Source organism: Phialemonium atrogriseum (genome assembly GCF_030411735.1).
Source record: "Phialemonium atrogriseum strain 8032-3 unplaced genomic scaffold QBC33scaffold_4, whole genome shotgun sequence".
Lineage (NCBI taxonomy): Eukaryota > Fungi > Ascomycota > Sordariomycetes > Cephalothecales > Cephalothecaceae > Phialemonium > Phialemonium atrogriseum.
The window spans coordinates 264,460-280,641 of NW_026848141.1; the positions used below are offsets into that span (position 1 = coordinate 264,460).

The 16,182-nt window shown below is 54.3% G+C and overlaps 5 protein-coding genes across 5 annotated transcripts; 1 reads left to right on the plus strand and 4 right to left on the minus strand.

Annotated features, from left to right (window-relative positions):
- Window positions 1-1,644: 1,644 nt before the first annotated feature.
- QBC33DRAFT_512115 (uncharacterized protein) lies at window positions 1,645-2,888 on the minus strand (the record flags this gene model as incomplete). The annotated part of the gene is made up of 4 exons (XM_060425888.1): window positions 1,645-2,135; window positions 2,203-2,549; window positions 2,638-2,740; window positions 2,837-2,888. The coding sequence occupies 4 exons, from the start codon at window positions 2,886-2,888 to the stop codon at window positions 1,645-1,647; spliced, it is 993 nt and encodes a 330-aa protein (XP_060286562.1).
- Window positions 2,889-3,247: 359 nt separating this feature from the next.
- QBC33DRAFT_527710 (uncharacterized protein) lies at window positions 3,248-6,505 on the minus strand. Its single transcript, XM_060426999.1, has 3 exons — window positions 6,019-6,505; window positions 3,878-5,942; window positions 3,248-3,818 (listed from the first exon to the last, which is right to left on the minus strand). The coding sequence occupies exons 1-3, from the start codon at window positions 6,187-6,189 to the stop codon at window positions 3,559-3,561; spliced, it is 2,496 nt and encodes an 831-aa protein (XP_060286563.1). The 5' UTR covers window positions 6,190-6,505; the 3' UTR covers window positions 3,248-3,558.
- QBC33DRAFT_527712 (SNF2 family N-terminal domain-containing protein) lies at window positions 6,506-10,789 on the minus strand. The gene is made up of 3 exons (XM_060427000.1): window positions 10,285-10,789; window positions 7,276-10,072; window positions 6,506-7,192 (listed from the first exon to the last, which is right to left on the minus strand). The coding sequence occupies exons 1-3, from the start codon at window positions 10,352-10,354 to the stop codon at window positions 6,964-6,966; spliced, it is 3,096 nt and encodes a 1,031-aa protein (XP_060286564.1). The 5' UTR covers window positions 10,355-10,789; the 3' UTR covers window positions 6,506-6,963.
- Window positions 10,790-11,595: 806 nt separating this feature from the next.
- Window positions 11,596-13,524, plus strand: QBC33DRAFT_576088 (DNA repair protein rhp7; the record flags this gene model as incomplete). The annotated part of the gene is made up of 3 exons (XM_060430879.1): window positions 11,596-11,603; window positions 11,663-11,690; window positions 11,755-13,524. 3 exons carry the CDS (start codon window positions 11,596-11,598, stop codon window positions 13,522-13,524), a joined length of 1,806 nt encoding a protein of 601 aa, XP_060286565.1.
- Window positions 13,525-13,670: 146 nt separating this feature from the next.
- QBC33DRAFT_600393 (Alpha/Beta hydrolase protein) lies at window positions 13,671-15,485 on the minus strand. Its single transcript, XM_060432082.1, has 4 exons — window positions 15,237-15,485; window positions 15,019-15,184; window positions 14,846-14,950; window positions 13,671-14,719 (listed from the first exon to the last, which is right to left on the minus strand). Exons 1-4 carry the CDS (start codon window positions 15,313-15,315, stop codon window positions 14,053-14,055), a joined length of 1,017 nt encoding a protein of 338 aa, XP_060286566.1. The 5' UTR covers window positions 15,316-15,485; the 3' UTR covers window positions 13,671-14,052.
- Between the last annotated feature and the right edge of the window lie 697 nt (window positions 15,486-16,182).

The window sequence follows — 16,182 nt, forward strand, 5'->3', positions numbered from 1 at the left end:
ATTTTCGATATGGGAATGTTGACCCATGCTGGGGGTGAGGATGAAAGGAGAAGAGCCCGGAAACAGCCCCGGCAAATACTGGGAGGATGAAGATAAAGAAAGGGTGGTCAAAATGGGTGGTCAGGTTGCGAAAACAGAAGAGCGGAATGGAATGGAGCTTCCTTTCAAAGAGCAGATTGAGATATGTCGAGTTGGTTCGAGTAATGATTGTGGCTGACTCGGGCATGAATCCGTTCAAATCTGACCTCTTCAAGTTGGTCCACGAAGCAATATTGATGGCTACAGCAAGCAGCAATCTGCTGATCGCGGAGTTCAGTGCGTATTGGAACAATGGCCGAAGTCATGCCAGTGCAACTGCTCCTATTCACGACGAGAAAATATAGCGCAAATTAACATGGCAGGCAGGCGCCTGAGGAACGGATTATTATTATTTCTGATATTTTTTACTGTTTTATCTTCTCGTTTGTCCCTTTCTCTTTCTTCTCCATCTTCGGGCTGTACCCCGTATGTGTAGAGATAGGAATGTGTTCTTTTATTTTTTTTATTTTTCAGTTCTTTCCATTTTTTGTTCATGCCACGATCCCCAGGAAACATGTCACAAATTTGGAGGGCCTGGAACGTATGACAGCCATAATCCTGCAAGAAAGCCCAAAGCATCAGTCCTTTTGCACAAGCGGCTAGACGGGGTTTACCTTCTCCAATGTTTCCCGTTGAATCAAAATCCGCACCGTAGAAACGTTGGCCATTTTTGCTTTGCTTTGTTTTGTCTTGTTTTTGTTTTTGTTTGAGAGTGACCGTTGCGTCATCAACCAAGTCCAACACCTTGCATATCACGGCGATGGCGAGCAAGGCAATCATCGGATTCAGTCGAAGGGTCTCGAGGTCATGTTGATATATCAATACGCGCGGCGGGGGATTTCTCCCATGCTGAGGACGAAAGGTTGTGCGGGAGAGAGAGCGAGGTGACGAGCTGAGGGATATGGTGATTACGCATTCGCCGGCAGGATGTTGCACCTTGGGATACTCTGCCGTCATTTTATCGAAGCATGGCTGATCACGAGTCAAGTTGCGACTGATCTGTTTCGTATCATGCTTGGCGACTACGTTAAAAAAGAGCACCGTCGACGCATGAGGCGTAGTGGTCGCCAAGGTAATTGCCGTTGACCGGTAAGGCGCGCAAAAAGAGAGCTAGATAATCGTACAGGTGCAAGCAAGGGTTGGATATGTGGCTCTCAGACCACTTCGTGTCCTGATCCAAAGGGAGGATGATGAAAGGTGCCATGACCATGTCGACTTCTGTCGTAAAAACTGACTGACGGACATGCCAATATCAGGGTGCTGAAGCTTGATCAACACTCCAAGAGTTGGGCCAGTGTTCTCCAGTTTTCATCGTCTATGGCGTTTTCCTTTTTTTCGCCAAACTAGAACTCATCCCCTCCACGCGGTTGCCGAAACTCCTGCCGGCGTATTTTTGGGATATCCGATCTTATCCCACGACCAGAGAAAAAAGAAATAGGAAATGTGATGGTGAATCCTACACGGGGATGGGGGGCGGGGAGGTTGCTCCCATAGGATCGAGAGCTGCCGACGATGCGAGGATCAACGGGAGCCTTCCTCCGTTAGCCAGAATCATAGAGATGGGTCTCAAGGCATACCGCCATATGGTTCTCGCGCCTCAGCTCGGGGAGCAGCCTCGCCGTATCCGCCAGCAGGGGCAGCATCGCGGGGGCGAGCATCGCGGTCGCTGCGGTCAAATCGCTCACGGTCGGGCCCTGGGCCGCCACGGCGGTCTTCGCCACGACCTCCATAACGCTCGCCACCACCGCGCTCACCACCACCGCCGCGGTCCTCACGGCCAGCACCATAGCGATCAGCACGGCCGCCACCATAGCCGCCTTCGTCACGGTCACGGCGATCGTAGCTGCGGTCATCACGATACTGACGATCATACCCACGATCGTCACGGTAGCCTCGGTCGTAGCCTCGGTCATACCCGCCGCCGCGATCCTCGCGCTGACCGCCACGGTAGCGGTAGGGGTCGTCGCGGCCGTAAGATCCGCCGCCGCCACCGCCACCGTACCCACCACGGCGACGGTCTTCGAAGCGGTTGTTGAATCGATCACCGGGACGAGCGTCTTCTGGAAATGTTAGCCGACCCTGGGCAGACAAGGGAAGCAGTGCTAGATGGATCAATCGCCTTACCTCGCTTCGGTGGTCCGAAGTACTTGCCCGGAGTTGGGGTGCGGGGACGAGCACGGCGGGCCTTCTCAATGCTCAGGGTGCGGCCCTCTATGACCTCACCCTGCAGACCTTCCTTAGCCGCATCGGCCATGTCGGACGTGACCATCTTGACAAAGCCAAAGCCACGGGATTCCTTGCTGTGCGGGTCGCGCATGATCTGGCATTTCTCGACCTCGCCATACTTCTCAAAGAGGCGCGTAACCTCAGCTTCAGTCAGCTTGGGATGGATGCCGGTGACAAAGAGGTTGGATCCAGGGTTGATCGCGCCATCATCATCCCTGTTGTTGGAATCGTCCTTAGGAGCAGAGCTGTAGGAGAGAAGCGTTAGACACCGTCTTTCTCGAAATATACTCCGTTGATAAGGTGAGGAATAAGGCACGGCGGAGGGGAACGTACCGTTCATGCGGATGAGGCGAAAGCGAACGGCGGCGAGACAAGTCAGGGCCGTCATCACGGCGCGGCGACGCACTGCGATCACGATCGTAACGAGGAGCTTCCTCTAAGGGAAGAGAATCTGAATTAGTATCGAGACTTGGGAGTGACGCCGCCACGACAAGATGTCAGGGCTGGATCACAACAAAATCAGCTGACTAACCTTCGAAGCGATCGCCGGCTGCGTTCTCATAATCCATAGCCGTGGTAGCCATTGCAAGTTGCTGCGAGTAGCGAAGATTGTTGATAGGAAGAATCAATGACTAGGATTGATGGAATTTAGGGTGTATGGGTGGGAAATAGACGGCGACGACAGGTCTCGAGGCTGAAGGCGATGGGAGGTGGTCTCTTGCGGAGAAAGGTGAAAATCAAACGACGGGAGGCAAAAAAGGTCAATGAGAAGAACCAGAGGAAACCACAATTGAAATTATGGCGACACCAGGTGGGTTCCTAGTTGATGTGAGGAAAGGAAGGAAAGGTCGATGGGATGGATTGTCGAAGAGGAGGAGGTGCAAGGGAAGGCGAATTTTCTTGGTCTCAGCAACGCGATGGACACAATGCCCTTCCAGTTTGCTTGGTTGGAGAAAAAAGTGGACTAGGCTGTGGCTGGCCTGCTTTTATTTCCCCATGCTGGGCTGGACCATAAGCGAGATAAGCTAAACCTATTTCGGACGAGTTACCTCTGTACCGGCCTTCTCCGTGCATCAAAGTGAATTAATTCCCAGGAGCTGAACCATCTGCTGTGTCGAATTCTCCACTCCACTCCACATGCCTCGACTTTCGAGGAGGCACACAAATTGGAGTACGTCACTGTACCTATATCTTCACGGTGTATGCATAAACACACAGTTACGCATATACGCATATCCAATATTGGCCAAAGCCTCATAGGTCGTCCATCGATGGCTCCTCATCCGCCTCCCTGCCATAGCCCCAAGACATATCGGAAAGCAAGGCCTTATTGACATCGATCTCCGCCCGCGGCTGCTCATCCAGGAACTTGAGCGCATCGACCGCCTTGCCCCCGCAGGCCCGCTCTAGGGCTAGAAAGGCGAAGTGGCCCCCTACCACGGGGCGGGCCATGAACCTCGGACCGGGGAAGCCTCCCTTACCTTCTGTATCGTATAGGTCGGTAAATGGGCGGTCTGGCCCCTTGATTAGCTTCTCCGATAATTCAATCAAAGCCTTAGTTAGGGATGCTCACCGGTGACCGTCTCGTTGACCCACACGGCAATGCTGTTGAGGATCTCTGTTCTCGTCTTCCTGCTCGTCACGGCGGCGGCAAAGAACTCCCAATCGCTCTTCGTGTACAGGTGTCTCGAGTCCAGAGGCAGGCCGTAATGCTGAAGTACGGCGTGGTACCAGTCGCTCTGCATCTTATACACTTCGTCGGGGATGAACGTGCTCGGCTTGGATCCGCCTCCGATGGGCTTTTGGCCAGACCACCCTGACGCCTTGGACGCGCTACCCCTGGAGTCTTCCGGAATGTGGAAGCAGAGAAGCGAGTCTGCGTATAGGTTGTAGATGGTCGTCCAGGAGCCGTACCAGGTATACGCCAGCTTGGCATGGGTCTTATCCCTGGAGATGCCGTACTCTTGCCACTTCTCGATATACGCATCCGATACTTTCTTGTAGTGCGCCGCATCGTCCGCCTCCCCGACCAGATCGGCGATCTCGCTCATAGCCTTGATGCCGATGATGCCTTTGAGGGCAAGGTTCGTCTGGTTTGCCAGCCACCCAGCGAAGTCGTCGGTGCAGAGTTGGTTGTGCGGGATGAGAGACTCCCGGACAAGATATCCGGTCCATTGCTTCCAGAGCTTGTAGGATCGTGCAGCCCACCTCTCCGCGGCCTTGGGCCCGGTCATCGCGGTCGCCTCTCGCGGCAGATCGATCCCAAACCGATCAACCAATCCGGGCCATTGGGCCGAGGCTGGTATCTCCTGGGTGTGGTGGTCTGCAGTAGCCGCTGTGAAGGCAGGCTCGGTATCGTACCTGAACGCGTTTACGAGCGCCAGGCCCATGATCAACATATTCCCGCACTCTTCGACGGGCATGTACTCGTCTCTGCCGTCGGGGTGACCGGTCGCGTTGGGGAAATGGGACCCGATGTCGTGCATGCTGTAGTCATTCGGATACTGGCCGCTCAATTGATGTTCCAGGAGAGGTTCGAGAAGGTATGCCAGCCATTTAGGGTTGGTGTACAGGAAGAAAGGGAAGGCCGGGAAGATAACATCGACGGTCTGGAAGTTGCCGTTTGACGAGATCTCCTTCAAGAACAGAATGGGATTATCAGGGGTCCCCGAGAACTGGGTCGCACCCAGCACCTGGCGGGCGGATAGGGCCGCAATGTCCCGATAATCATTGGATCCAGACTCGAAGGCGTCCGCTCCAAGAGTGTCGGAGTAATTCCTTGCTAGAGCGGATGCGGCCTCGAAGTCGGAATAATGGTAGCTCACCAGCTCATCCGCAGAGCTGAAGTATGATGCCCACAGCGGTCTCATCATGGTCAGGCCCCTGGCAGATGCAAATTGGACGACCGGGTCCTGGACCAAGGCAAATGTGAACACCACGCTGTCGGTCGACTTGGACTTGCCGGCAGTCCCCTGAGCCAGCTTGAACGATTTCGAGTAGGCGAAGACTGGTTCTTCGTCCATGATGGGTCGGAAATCGCTGTCGATCTCATTCCTCAAGGAACCGGTACTCGAGAAATGCTTTCGAACAAGGGCCGATGTTCCGGATTGGTGGTAAACGTCAGACGGAGCAGAGAAGTGCAGGGTGCCCCATTCGCTGCGGTCCGAAATTTCGGTCAGGAGTTGCTCGTTAATCCGCTTGACTTTCCAAGTCTTTATAGGCGCCTCGGTGTCCTCCCTCGCCTTCTCGGCGGGATCTCTTTCGCTCAGTTCCCATGTGATCTTGTTCCCTCTGTTGCCGCTGACCCACTCTCCATTGACGTCGATATAGATGTCAATGTCGAAGGACCCTTCCACTAGGACAGTCAAGTACGCAGCAGGTATCGATTGTCTCAGAGTCGAAGATGGCGTGACCGGTGACAGGAAGGAGAGCGTCAGCGACAGCGGATCAGCACCAGACGAGGGGTTGCTGATGGCGTATGTTAGGTTTGTGGTCGAGGCGTCGAAAGTAGCGCCAAGGTAGTCCGGATACGACACGTTATAGCTGTCATGAGAGCGGGAAAGGGAGTCATGGGGACGTCCAAGCAGAGGATAGACCTTTCCAGCCCCCGGGACAGAGGCCATGACCGAGAAGCCAACCTACTCACAGCTGATTAGTCTGTCCCCTACGGTCACCGACCGGGTTGACGGCCAGGGCGCACGACACGGGACTTACATGGGCGCCGGTCCAGAACATGGGCCAGTTCTCCCAAGGGGCATCGCGGGCATTGCCGAGCCAAGTGCTCAAGTATGGATTACGGACAATCAGCGGGAGGACTGGGGGAGTGAGAGTGGAGGCGCCGGCCAGAGCGGCAAGAGCGGCCAGCGCGAGGATGTCGAATCGCATTTTCGAATTGTGGAAAACGGAGACTCTGTTAAATCACAAAGCCGAGAAGCCCATGGGGGCGTCGAGAGACGTAGAGAACAGAAACAAGCCTCGAGAAGACGAGGTCTTGAATAACAATGCTCAATTGCGCAGCCCGGCAGCGACAACAAAGACGACAACACAAGAAGAGAGTGCAGTCAGTATGCAGTCAGTATGCAGTAAGTAGAAGCAAGATGCGGCCAGATACAATATGCCCGTGTTGGGAAATGGTCATTTGATCTAATAAGAGGGGAAGAAGTCAGGAACCCGAACAGGGGCTGTCAGCCATGCTTAAGGAGCTGGCGGGGAAGCTCTCAGCCTGCAGTATCCGGATCCGTACCTCCCTGTCGATCGCTTCCAGCTGCAGGGTTCCCCACACACGGGTAGAGGATGGAAGTGCAAACATGACCTCATGCAACAGTTACCTCATTACAAAAAAAACATTTCATTCCCGTACCTAAGCTAAATAAGGTACTGTACCTAGTTTAGCTAGGTAGCTTCCGGTTACCTCCTGACCAGCGGTGCACCTCTAGAAGGCCATCCAGGCAGTTCTCCCAGTGCTAAGTGATCCAGCCAAGGACTCCCGAAACCTCATAAAAGGACGTGAGAGATCTAAAGAAATGCCCAACCATGCCGCCCTCAGGTGAGGAAGGTATCAGCAAACCAGCAAAAGCAAAATTTACAGCGAATAATAAAACAAACAACGCCATCTTTGGCTAAACCGTATGCTGTAATGATGCAAAAGTCCAGAACATTTCAGTTGCCTCGGAACAGGAACTGAAGATCTGCAGGGCTCAATGACTCCATGGCCGCATCGTCAGAATTGATGGTCGAGTTGATCATGTTGGTCTTCTTCTCCTGCAGAAGCACCATTCGACTCTCGACCGAGTCTTCAATGCACAGTCGGGTGATGGTGCAGGGGCGCGTCTGCCCGATGCGGTGGCAGCGGTCTGCCGACTGCCACTCTGCCGCAGGGTTCCACCAGCTAGATGGATTGGTTGAGATGTCAGTGACTAAGCGACAGAAATAGAAAATACAGGTGGCACAGATGGATGGGGGAAGACGTACGGATCGACGATAAACACCCGGGACGCCTCAGTGAGATTCAGGGCGACACCTCCAGCCTTCAAGGAGACGAGGAAGCACTCGACCTCGACGTTCTTCATGAAATGGTCGATCGAGGCTTGCCGCTGGCCTGGAGTCATGCTTCCGTCGAGCATGACGGTGGTGATGCCGGCACGTCGCAGACGCCACTCGATGAGCTGGAGCATGGTCGTGAACTGAGAGAAGATGATCGATTTGTGGGACGCATTGTCGGATCGGAGCTTGTGCAGCTCGTGCACAAGCAGCTCAATCTTGGATGACGAAGTCCAATTTTCCATGTTGATGCGGTTAATGATGGACGACTTCTTCACAAGGTCCTCATCCTGCTCGATTTCCGGCTGTTCGAGATCGATCGAGAGTGGGATGTGGCATCGGGGGCAATCCGGCTGATCCGAGGAGAGCAGGTAGCTCCTTGCACACGAGCGGCAGAAGTCATGCTTGCATCTAGATCGTATGGCTTCCTCTGCCGGCTCATCGCAAATGCAGCAGCTCAAGACATTCTGTCCCCCGGAGCTGTTCTTTTTGAGGATCAGGTCTGGGTGGTCGGCAACCTGCCGCATCTGCATGATGAGGCCGAAGATGTTGGCATAGTTGTTGAGGAGGACGCCCTGCGAGACGTATGTGTTGAAACGGCGCTCGCCACTCGTCATGATGCTGCTTGCGAAATCCCTCTCCTCTTCCCCAAAGAACTGGCGATCCACGTAGATCTCCTTGACCGGAAGCTCCATTGAGTTGGTATGATTCTTCTTGAGTCGACGGAGCATAAGACGGTCCGTCAGGATACGGAGCTTCCCCAAGGCCTCGGCGCCCGGGCCCCTGTTTCCAAACTTCTGGATCGGGTTGAGGAGCTCCCGGTTGAAGAGAGAGATATGGCTCATGCCCGCGTGCTTGCATTGAGTGCAGCGGTAGCTCTCATCCACAGTCCACTCCAGCGTGGTGCAAGGACACTGCTTGCAGAAATAGGATGCGAAGGGCCGAACGTTGAGGAACCTGACCAAAGAGAAGAACTCGCCGATCCGGTTCTGGAGAGGAGTGCCGGAGAGACACCAGCGGTAGGTGACGTTCAGGGCAAAGCAGGCCTTGGCAGTCATGGTCGTTCTCGTCTTGATCGAATGTGCCTCGTCAAGAATAACCCGGTGGAAATGGATTTGGTGCATAACGCTCTTTTCCTTGTACAGACCCTCCTTCCTTTTGAACCCCTTCTCCTGTTTTCGAAACATAGCCTCCAAGCTGTTGTACGACATGATGATGACGTTGTACTTCTTCAAGTCCTTAATAGTAAGGTTCTTGGACTTGGAATTCGTTCCGTGGAAGAACAGGGTGTTCAGGGTACCCTCGGTGTATGAATTGATCTCGGCCATCCACTGCATCATGGCAACAGGTGGAACAAGCACCAGGGTTGGCTGCTTCGCCGGCCAGTCTGACATGATCAAGGACACTGCCTGGATAGTCTTGCCGAGTCCCATTTCATCGCCAAGGATACCGCCCTTCCACTTAATCTTCTCCATCTCTGTCATCCAGGCAAGTCCCTCTAGCTGGAATGGTTTGAGTTGCCGTGAGATATGTTTGGGCTGCTCAGCTCTGCCAGCCGTCAAGATAGGCATATCTCTGAGATTATCCCACATGGTGAGAAGCTCTGGATGGTGATGCTCAAGCTGCTTTGCCTTTCCCTTTTTACGACCCCGGTGACCCTGGTGACGTCTAGCAGCAACAGTTCCACCGTGATGTGGTTGGTGCGATAGTAATTCCCCCGGGGGATCTGGCCTAGCAGCAGCACCATTATTGACGCCAGCGTTGTCGCTTGCATTGTCTGTGTCAGGTGCAGACTCTGCTTCGGATTCAGAACCTTCGACGCTGAATTCCGACCCAGAATCCATATCGATACCCAACTGAGGAGTATCGGCGCCGGACAAATGGGTGTAGTCGTCGCTGTCGACATCGGGATGGACCAAGTCTTTGCCTGGGGTCTTACCAAGAGTTGATTGAAGTCCAGGACTGTGAATGGCCAAGTCTTGAGTGACAGCAGATGAAGTGGTTGCCTTGGTAGCAGACCTAGTGCTATGCCGTAGCTTCCTCACTGTTTGACGGATAGGCACGTCCTCGTCCTCATCCTCATCCTCATCCATACTCCCATCCTCGTCCTCGTCCTCATCATCTGAAGCCCCAAAACGAATCTTATTTTTGGAGGCAGAGACTGCTTGTTTCCCTTTGGTCTTGATGAAAGAGACAGGCGCCTTTCGAGCTGAGGCAGCCATATGTCGGGTGCTGCGGCGAGAAGGAGGCTGGGGGGAGGCACGGGCTGCCACTTTAGCAGCAACGAGTTGGTCTTCCTCATCCTGCAGCTTTCGGGCAAGCTTTGCATCAGGGGAAGTATCAGAGTCGTAGTCGTCTTCGCTATCATCGATCTCAACTCTCTTGCGCTTGGACTTGAGAGAGTAGATGCTCTGCTGGAGAGCTCGGTGGCTATGAGGTGCAGGGTTGGTCTGGTTGGCCTGTTTGACCTGGGGAAGATGAACTTCAATTCTGGTTCCACGCTTGGGTACCGGGGTCTTTGCCAATCCCAATGCAGGAACTGAGGCTGCCGGTGTAGGGACGTGACTGGTCAAAGGAGTCGAGTACCCGCTTCCAGAAGAGAAGTTGGTTTCTGGGTAAGGCACGGAGGATGACGAGGATGCAGCCGAGGGACTAGCTGGCATTGCCTTTCCCGCCAGACCTTGCCGCTTGTCAGGAACATCCTCAGCAGGTGCAGGAGATGATCCCGCTACATATGGTTGTCAGCACTTCAAGATCAACCAAATGGACGTCGGTTGATGCAATGTGAAATGGGTGGGGAGTCCAAATAATTCTAAGAGTTTCTTGCTGGTTGAAATCTTGAATCTGGAAATCACAGAACTTTGTAGGGTGGTGTTTATCAAATGGCAGAGTGGGTGACCACCCCTGAAAATTTGAAAGAGAGAGATGCTAAATACTTACAGACTTCATCCGAGTCGGGGACCTCCAGCCTGTAGGAGGCGCTGATAGAGCTTCTAGTTCGTGGCGCCATCAGGGGGGTTACACAACCCGCAAGGGTGCCGATGACGATAGTTGTGCAACAAAGTTCTTGATATGCCGATGTTTGCAATGGCGGATTGATGATGGAAAGTGGTGACGGGGGAAGTTGATGGTGAGAAAAAGTGACCACGGCGACTACCAACCTACCTAATGAGTGTCAGGATTAGAAATTTTGCGCACGTGCCAGAAGTAGCATGACAATAACAATCAACAAAGGTTGGGTGCTGAAAAAAGTGAGACTGCCATGCCTGGTTCGGATGGCAGCGGGATAGAAGCCTGATTAAACTTACAGTGACTTCTGCTTAGGAGATGCCTAGAAGGCCTGTATCAGGCCTCCCAGCTCCTTTGACTTGGGAAGAATGTGTTTTCAATGGCCAATTCAATAGCTGGAGTCAAAGGAGGGAACAAAGACCGCAGTGGGAGCGTTTGGCCTGAGAAGTCGAGAAAGTTCGAGATCCTAGAAATTTACGCGTTAGGGGCAGCGCGTTGTCACGTGCCTACTTAAAAGACTGACAGCTTTTGCCACACCGAGTCCAGTACCTGCACTGGAATTCACTATATGTAGTCACATGACCTGGCGTTAGGATTGTGTGTTTAAATGGAAAATTTCCCCTCCTCGCGTCTCCCGAGCTTCAAGCGTGTTCTTCCAAGACCTGCCCTGTGTTTTGAGGCTGGTCTCCTCGCTCATTCTAACTTTGGACTTTGAAAGCCAAAAGGCAACTCTATCCAGAAATCTTAGATCTATCTCTCCATAACCCGACTTTTCATAGCATAGCCCTCCCACAACTACCTCGACAACAACCTCGACCAAGGTTTGACTATGATTCTCTGTCCCTCAAGATCTCCTTAAAATTGATGCAACCTTCCATATCCACCAGCACCTTCTCGCAGTCTCGAACCTGTACAAATACCTCCAAAACCTCACCAGTGCTGATTCTTTTCTCCTTTGCTTTTAGGAGCCCCATCTCAACCCCACATGTCTCTAGGCACTTGACGTCGACATACCCAGGATCACATGAACAAACCCTCCACGACTTGGCGGCAACATCTCGAGACCTCGATAGCTTGGCTTTTACAAGTCATCTCCCCTGACTTGGGGCCGTTAGCAGTGAAATATCTCGAGGCCTGAACAGCGAAGCAAGATGTTTGTTTAGCAAACCTCCGGATCTCACAGCTTCACCAAGCTAATATGGAATAACCAGGAGCGGCCAAAATCGACCTGCCCGTAATATCATGGGCCCGTAAGTTTCTCAAAGGCCTTATATCTCATTGTCAAGTTGCGACACTAACAGTTTTGTAGTCAGTCGGCTCTGACCGACTTTCTGGCGGTCAGTCAGAGGGCGTTTGATGCTTCATGGAACGCCAACAATCTAATCGTGACAACCTCTACAGTCTCATAACATCTCCGCCCGACAAATCCGACAGGATGCTGAGGCAAGGCGACGGGCTGCGCAGCAAAATGGCCAAGATGGCCAGGCCGAGCAAAATGGAAGTGCATCAACCCCTGCTGCACAAGATCCTGCCACTGCGTCTGGTCCTGCTTCAAGCTCTCCTTCGGATTCTGCGCCAACGACCACCAATGAAGAACTGGCGCAGGGAGCGAAACGAAAAAAGGAACAAGCCAAAGCCATTGAGAAGATCAAGGCCAACAAGAAATTCAAGAGGCGCAAGCGTGATTCTGACGATGAGGATGACGTTGCCCTCGCAATCTATGAAGAACGCGCCAGCGCTCTTCCAGGCCAGATGGATAACTGTGCCCTCTGCAGAAAGCGCTTCACCGTGACTCCCTACTCCAGGGCGGGTCCTGACGGCGGTCTCCTCTGCAACCCTTGCGGCAAGGAGCTCGATAAGGAGAAATTTGGCGCTGAGAAGTCCAAACGCTTGCGGGGTCGTGCCGGGGGCCGCCGAAAGATGCAGAGCAACATCCTGGATGGCACCTACCGGCCCGGCGCAAAGAGTTTGATGGCCCTCTGCATCAAGACTCTTGCAAGCAATATCGAGCTGGCCGAGGAGCTTGGAGACCTCGCGCCGACAGTCATAGATAAGATTGCCAGGGAGCTCTCCAGACGCCGGCTCCTCGATTCAAAGACCATCGACCTGTTTCTCCAACCTTCGGCCGACACCCTCTCTGTCTATGACGGCGCAAAACTGAGAGAGGATGATCTCATTCGCGTCTTCCAGATGGTGCCCGGCATCAAGAACCTGAAGATCCGCAACGCGATCCAATTCAAGGACGCGGTGGTGGAGTACCTCCTATCTCGCCATATCGACCTTGAGCAACTGCATCTGCATGGTGCAAATCTCGTGACCGAAACAATGTGGCGCAAGTTCCTGGAGGCGAAAGGCTCCTCTCTGAAGTCCCTTCGGGTCTACTACACGGACAAGCACTTTGGCGACGAGACCCTCAGCTTACTTCCCAAGCACTGTCCCAGCCTGCAGCGCCTCAAGGTTCAGCACAACCAGGAGGTCACGGCCGCTGGCGTCAAGGAGATTGGGAACCTGAGCGGGCTCGAGCACCTTGGTCTCGACTTGCAGAACAAGGTGCACCCTGACGTGTTTGTGCAAGTCTTGGACAAGATTGGACGGGGCCTGCAAACTTTGTCCCTCTCTCGGGTGCCGACGGCTGACAACACGGTCCTTGATGCCATCCATGCAAAATGCCGGTCTCTCCAGAAGCTGCGGATCACCGACAGCGAGGTGATGACAGACGAAGGATTCGTTCGGCTGTTCAAAGACTGGGAGAATCAGGGACTGATATTCCTCGATCTTCAGAAGTGTCGCCATATCGACGCGAGAGAAGCCCAAGAGCAAGAGAACCCCGAGAACATTGGGTTGTGTTCCAATGGCTTCAAGGCTCTGATGACACACTCCGGCAAGACCCTCAAGCACCTGAACCTCCATGCCTGCCGGCATATCTCTCGCCAGGCTTTTGAGGAGGTCTTTGGGTCGGAGAAGCGCTACCCGCTCCTGACTAACCTCGAGGTCAGCTTCTGCGAACAGGTCACCGACTTTATTGTGGGGAGCATCTTCCGATCCTGTCCCAACTTGAAGAACCTGAACGTCTTTGGTTGCATGAAGGTCAGGGACGTCAAGGTGCCTCGTGGCAAGATCCTGGTCGGGGTGCCAAATGCAGTTGGCATGGTCATCGACGGCGATGCCTGATCACGGTCGTAACTAGAGTTCTACAGCATGGAGAATTGGGTAGGGTTCGTTTGGCACGGACGGTCATCCAATTCCGTTGTTGCCCTTTCTGAGCACGAGAAACGGGGATTTTCCTTTTTCGGCGCGTCATGGAATCTTGTCCTTGTTTTTTTTCTGAGGCAAGGGGGAAAGGTGGCACAGGAGTTAGGGCTACGAGCTATCGTCCTGGCTGGGGAAATAACGAGAGATACCACAGGGACTATGATACGATCGTGCGGACTGGCTGTTGAGCAGCTTCTATTTCCACTGATTAATGCACGGCATGGCAATGAAACATTCTGAAGTAATTTCCCGTGCATCCATGCGAGCTATCATGTGTCAAGGTCCCTGTTCCAGTCACGAGGAACCACCTCTCCAGTCCTTTTCTACCATATCCACAAACGCTCGGATGAGTACCGAATTGCATCTACAGACAGACAGGCCCACACAAGATCAGACCATAAACACTAACTTCCAGTTTTCCCTAAGCCAGCCTTCGGCCTTCCGGCCCTATGCCGTCGCTGCTGCTGCGACCGACCCATTCCTCAGGCCGGCGGCATACTCGAGGTCCATCTTGGCATACGCATTCACCCTTGCCTCCAGCTCCTCGTCACTGATACCACCCTCGCCGCGGCCGAGTAGGTTATTGCACGCCGTCGTATCACCGAGGTAGAACAGATGCGCGATGATGTCCAGCCCCAGCGTGCCGGCATTACACCCAGCATCCACGAGGCCCTGGCACAGCTTGACGTCCCCCGCGGCATAGTTGGTGGTCATGGGCCCGCCCGTGCCCAGCCAGTACTCGGGCACCGTGTGCTGGTACCCCCAGGCCGCGGGCGGCAGGCGCGGCACGGGGTCCGCGCCGTGCGTGACCCGCCACTCGGCGCCCGCCTGCGCTGTCACGAAGCTGGCGAACGCTGGGTTGCCGACGCGCGGCGAGCCGTACGTGTACAGGTCCGTGGGGATTCCCGACCGGCGCAGGTACGCCGCCGCTAGCGTGGCCACCGCGCCGCCTAGGCTGTGGCCCGTGGCCACGACGCGGTAGGACGGGTTTGCCGCCCGCGCGGACTTGACCGAGGCGAGAACCGCTGCTGATGTCTCCTGCCAGGCGGTCATGAAGCCGGTGTGCACGTAGCAGTCGTTGACTAGGTCGCAGCGGGTTTGCAGGAATTGGAGGCTGGGCACTCAGATGTTAGCTCGTGGATTGGGGGGTGTTCGGTGGAGAGTGTTTTGGTGGATGGGTCAAGAAGGGTAGGGGCAGGGGGTGAAAAAAGGGTTGAGGGGGGACCAGGTGTTTGCTCACTTGGCGATCCAGTTGAGGATGGAGGTGCTGCCCCGGAAGGAGACAACGATGGCAGAGGCCTTCGAGTCAACTGCGACCATGCCGCGGATATCTGTCAAGCTGCCCCTATTTCTGGTGTATCAGCGGGCGAGCTCAAGGCTGGAACGGTTGGGGGAAAGGGCCAAGTTGCATACTTGAATGTGCTAGCCGTTACGGCACGGTTGGCCGCGACCGTAGGGCATGCACTCTGGGAGCAGGAGATGACTTGACCAATGGCATTCCCGCTGTTACAGTATGCCGCTGCTGCGTACTGGGCGTAGTACTTGAAGTCGGAGAACTCCGACGTAGTGACCGCCGCAGCTGCTATATCATTAGTGCGTGAGCATCTTAAGCAGGTGATATGGCAACTGACGTCCTCGGTCTTCAAGCACGGGCAAGGCCGAACTAGTCGCAAGCAGCGACGCAACGAGAGGAAGAGCGAGCAGCTTCATCCTGACTGTCCGAAGAGTGCGTGACCAAGCTTGCAGGTGCAACAGGGACTGGGAAGTAGGCTTGTCTCAGGAACGGATACAGAGGAGGAGCAAGAGCAGCGGTATGGCCGGAACGCGCATCTTTATGTTAATTCCTATCTCGTCCAACTCCATCTCTTCCTCATGCTTACACGAATAAGTAACGTCCACTGTTGCAACTCTAACGAACGGCGGTGCCTAGAACGATAGCTTACATGCGTGCAGCCAGAGCCGCTTGGCTGTCTTAGCCCGTCGAATGTTGCATGGATGTGGCGCACACTATCTCCCATTAAGGACCACGAGGCCGGCGTCAAGATGGTAGATGTTAGGAATGGAAGGTGGTGGTGTTGGGTGCTCACGAGGCTCACGTGGCTGTGTCAGCGGAATAGCCATGCCGAACTTCTGTAAGAGGGTGGTAAGCCGTTTGGAATGGGAGAAACACGAGTGCGTTGCGCAGCTAGACATGAATTATCCAAAAGTCCGATGTGACCGCCTTATAGGCCAAGACACAACGGACAACCCCCGTCGGCTGAATGACCAAAAGCGGGACAGACGATCGGCCCGTCTTGACCTGTGCTGCGAACCAGGCCCGGCGAGGCTTAACAGAGTTGAGCCGCTGGAGAGGACCGGGCCACATGGATCACCCTCACACCCAAGGGGGGGCTCAAGGGCTCTCAGGGCGCGCCAACTACCGGGCCTGGGGGTTGGCGAACTAAGGTCCTGCACACCTTCAACTTGAAGGGACATACCTTACCCTAGCCTTTCAATTACGGATGAACTATATCCATGTCAGCTCCTAGCAATGCGATCGAGGGCATGATCATCAATATGCTGTGTGTTACCTCGTAC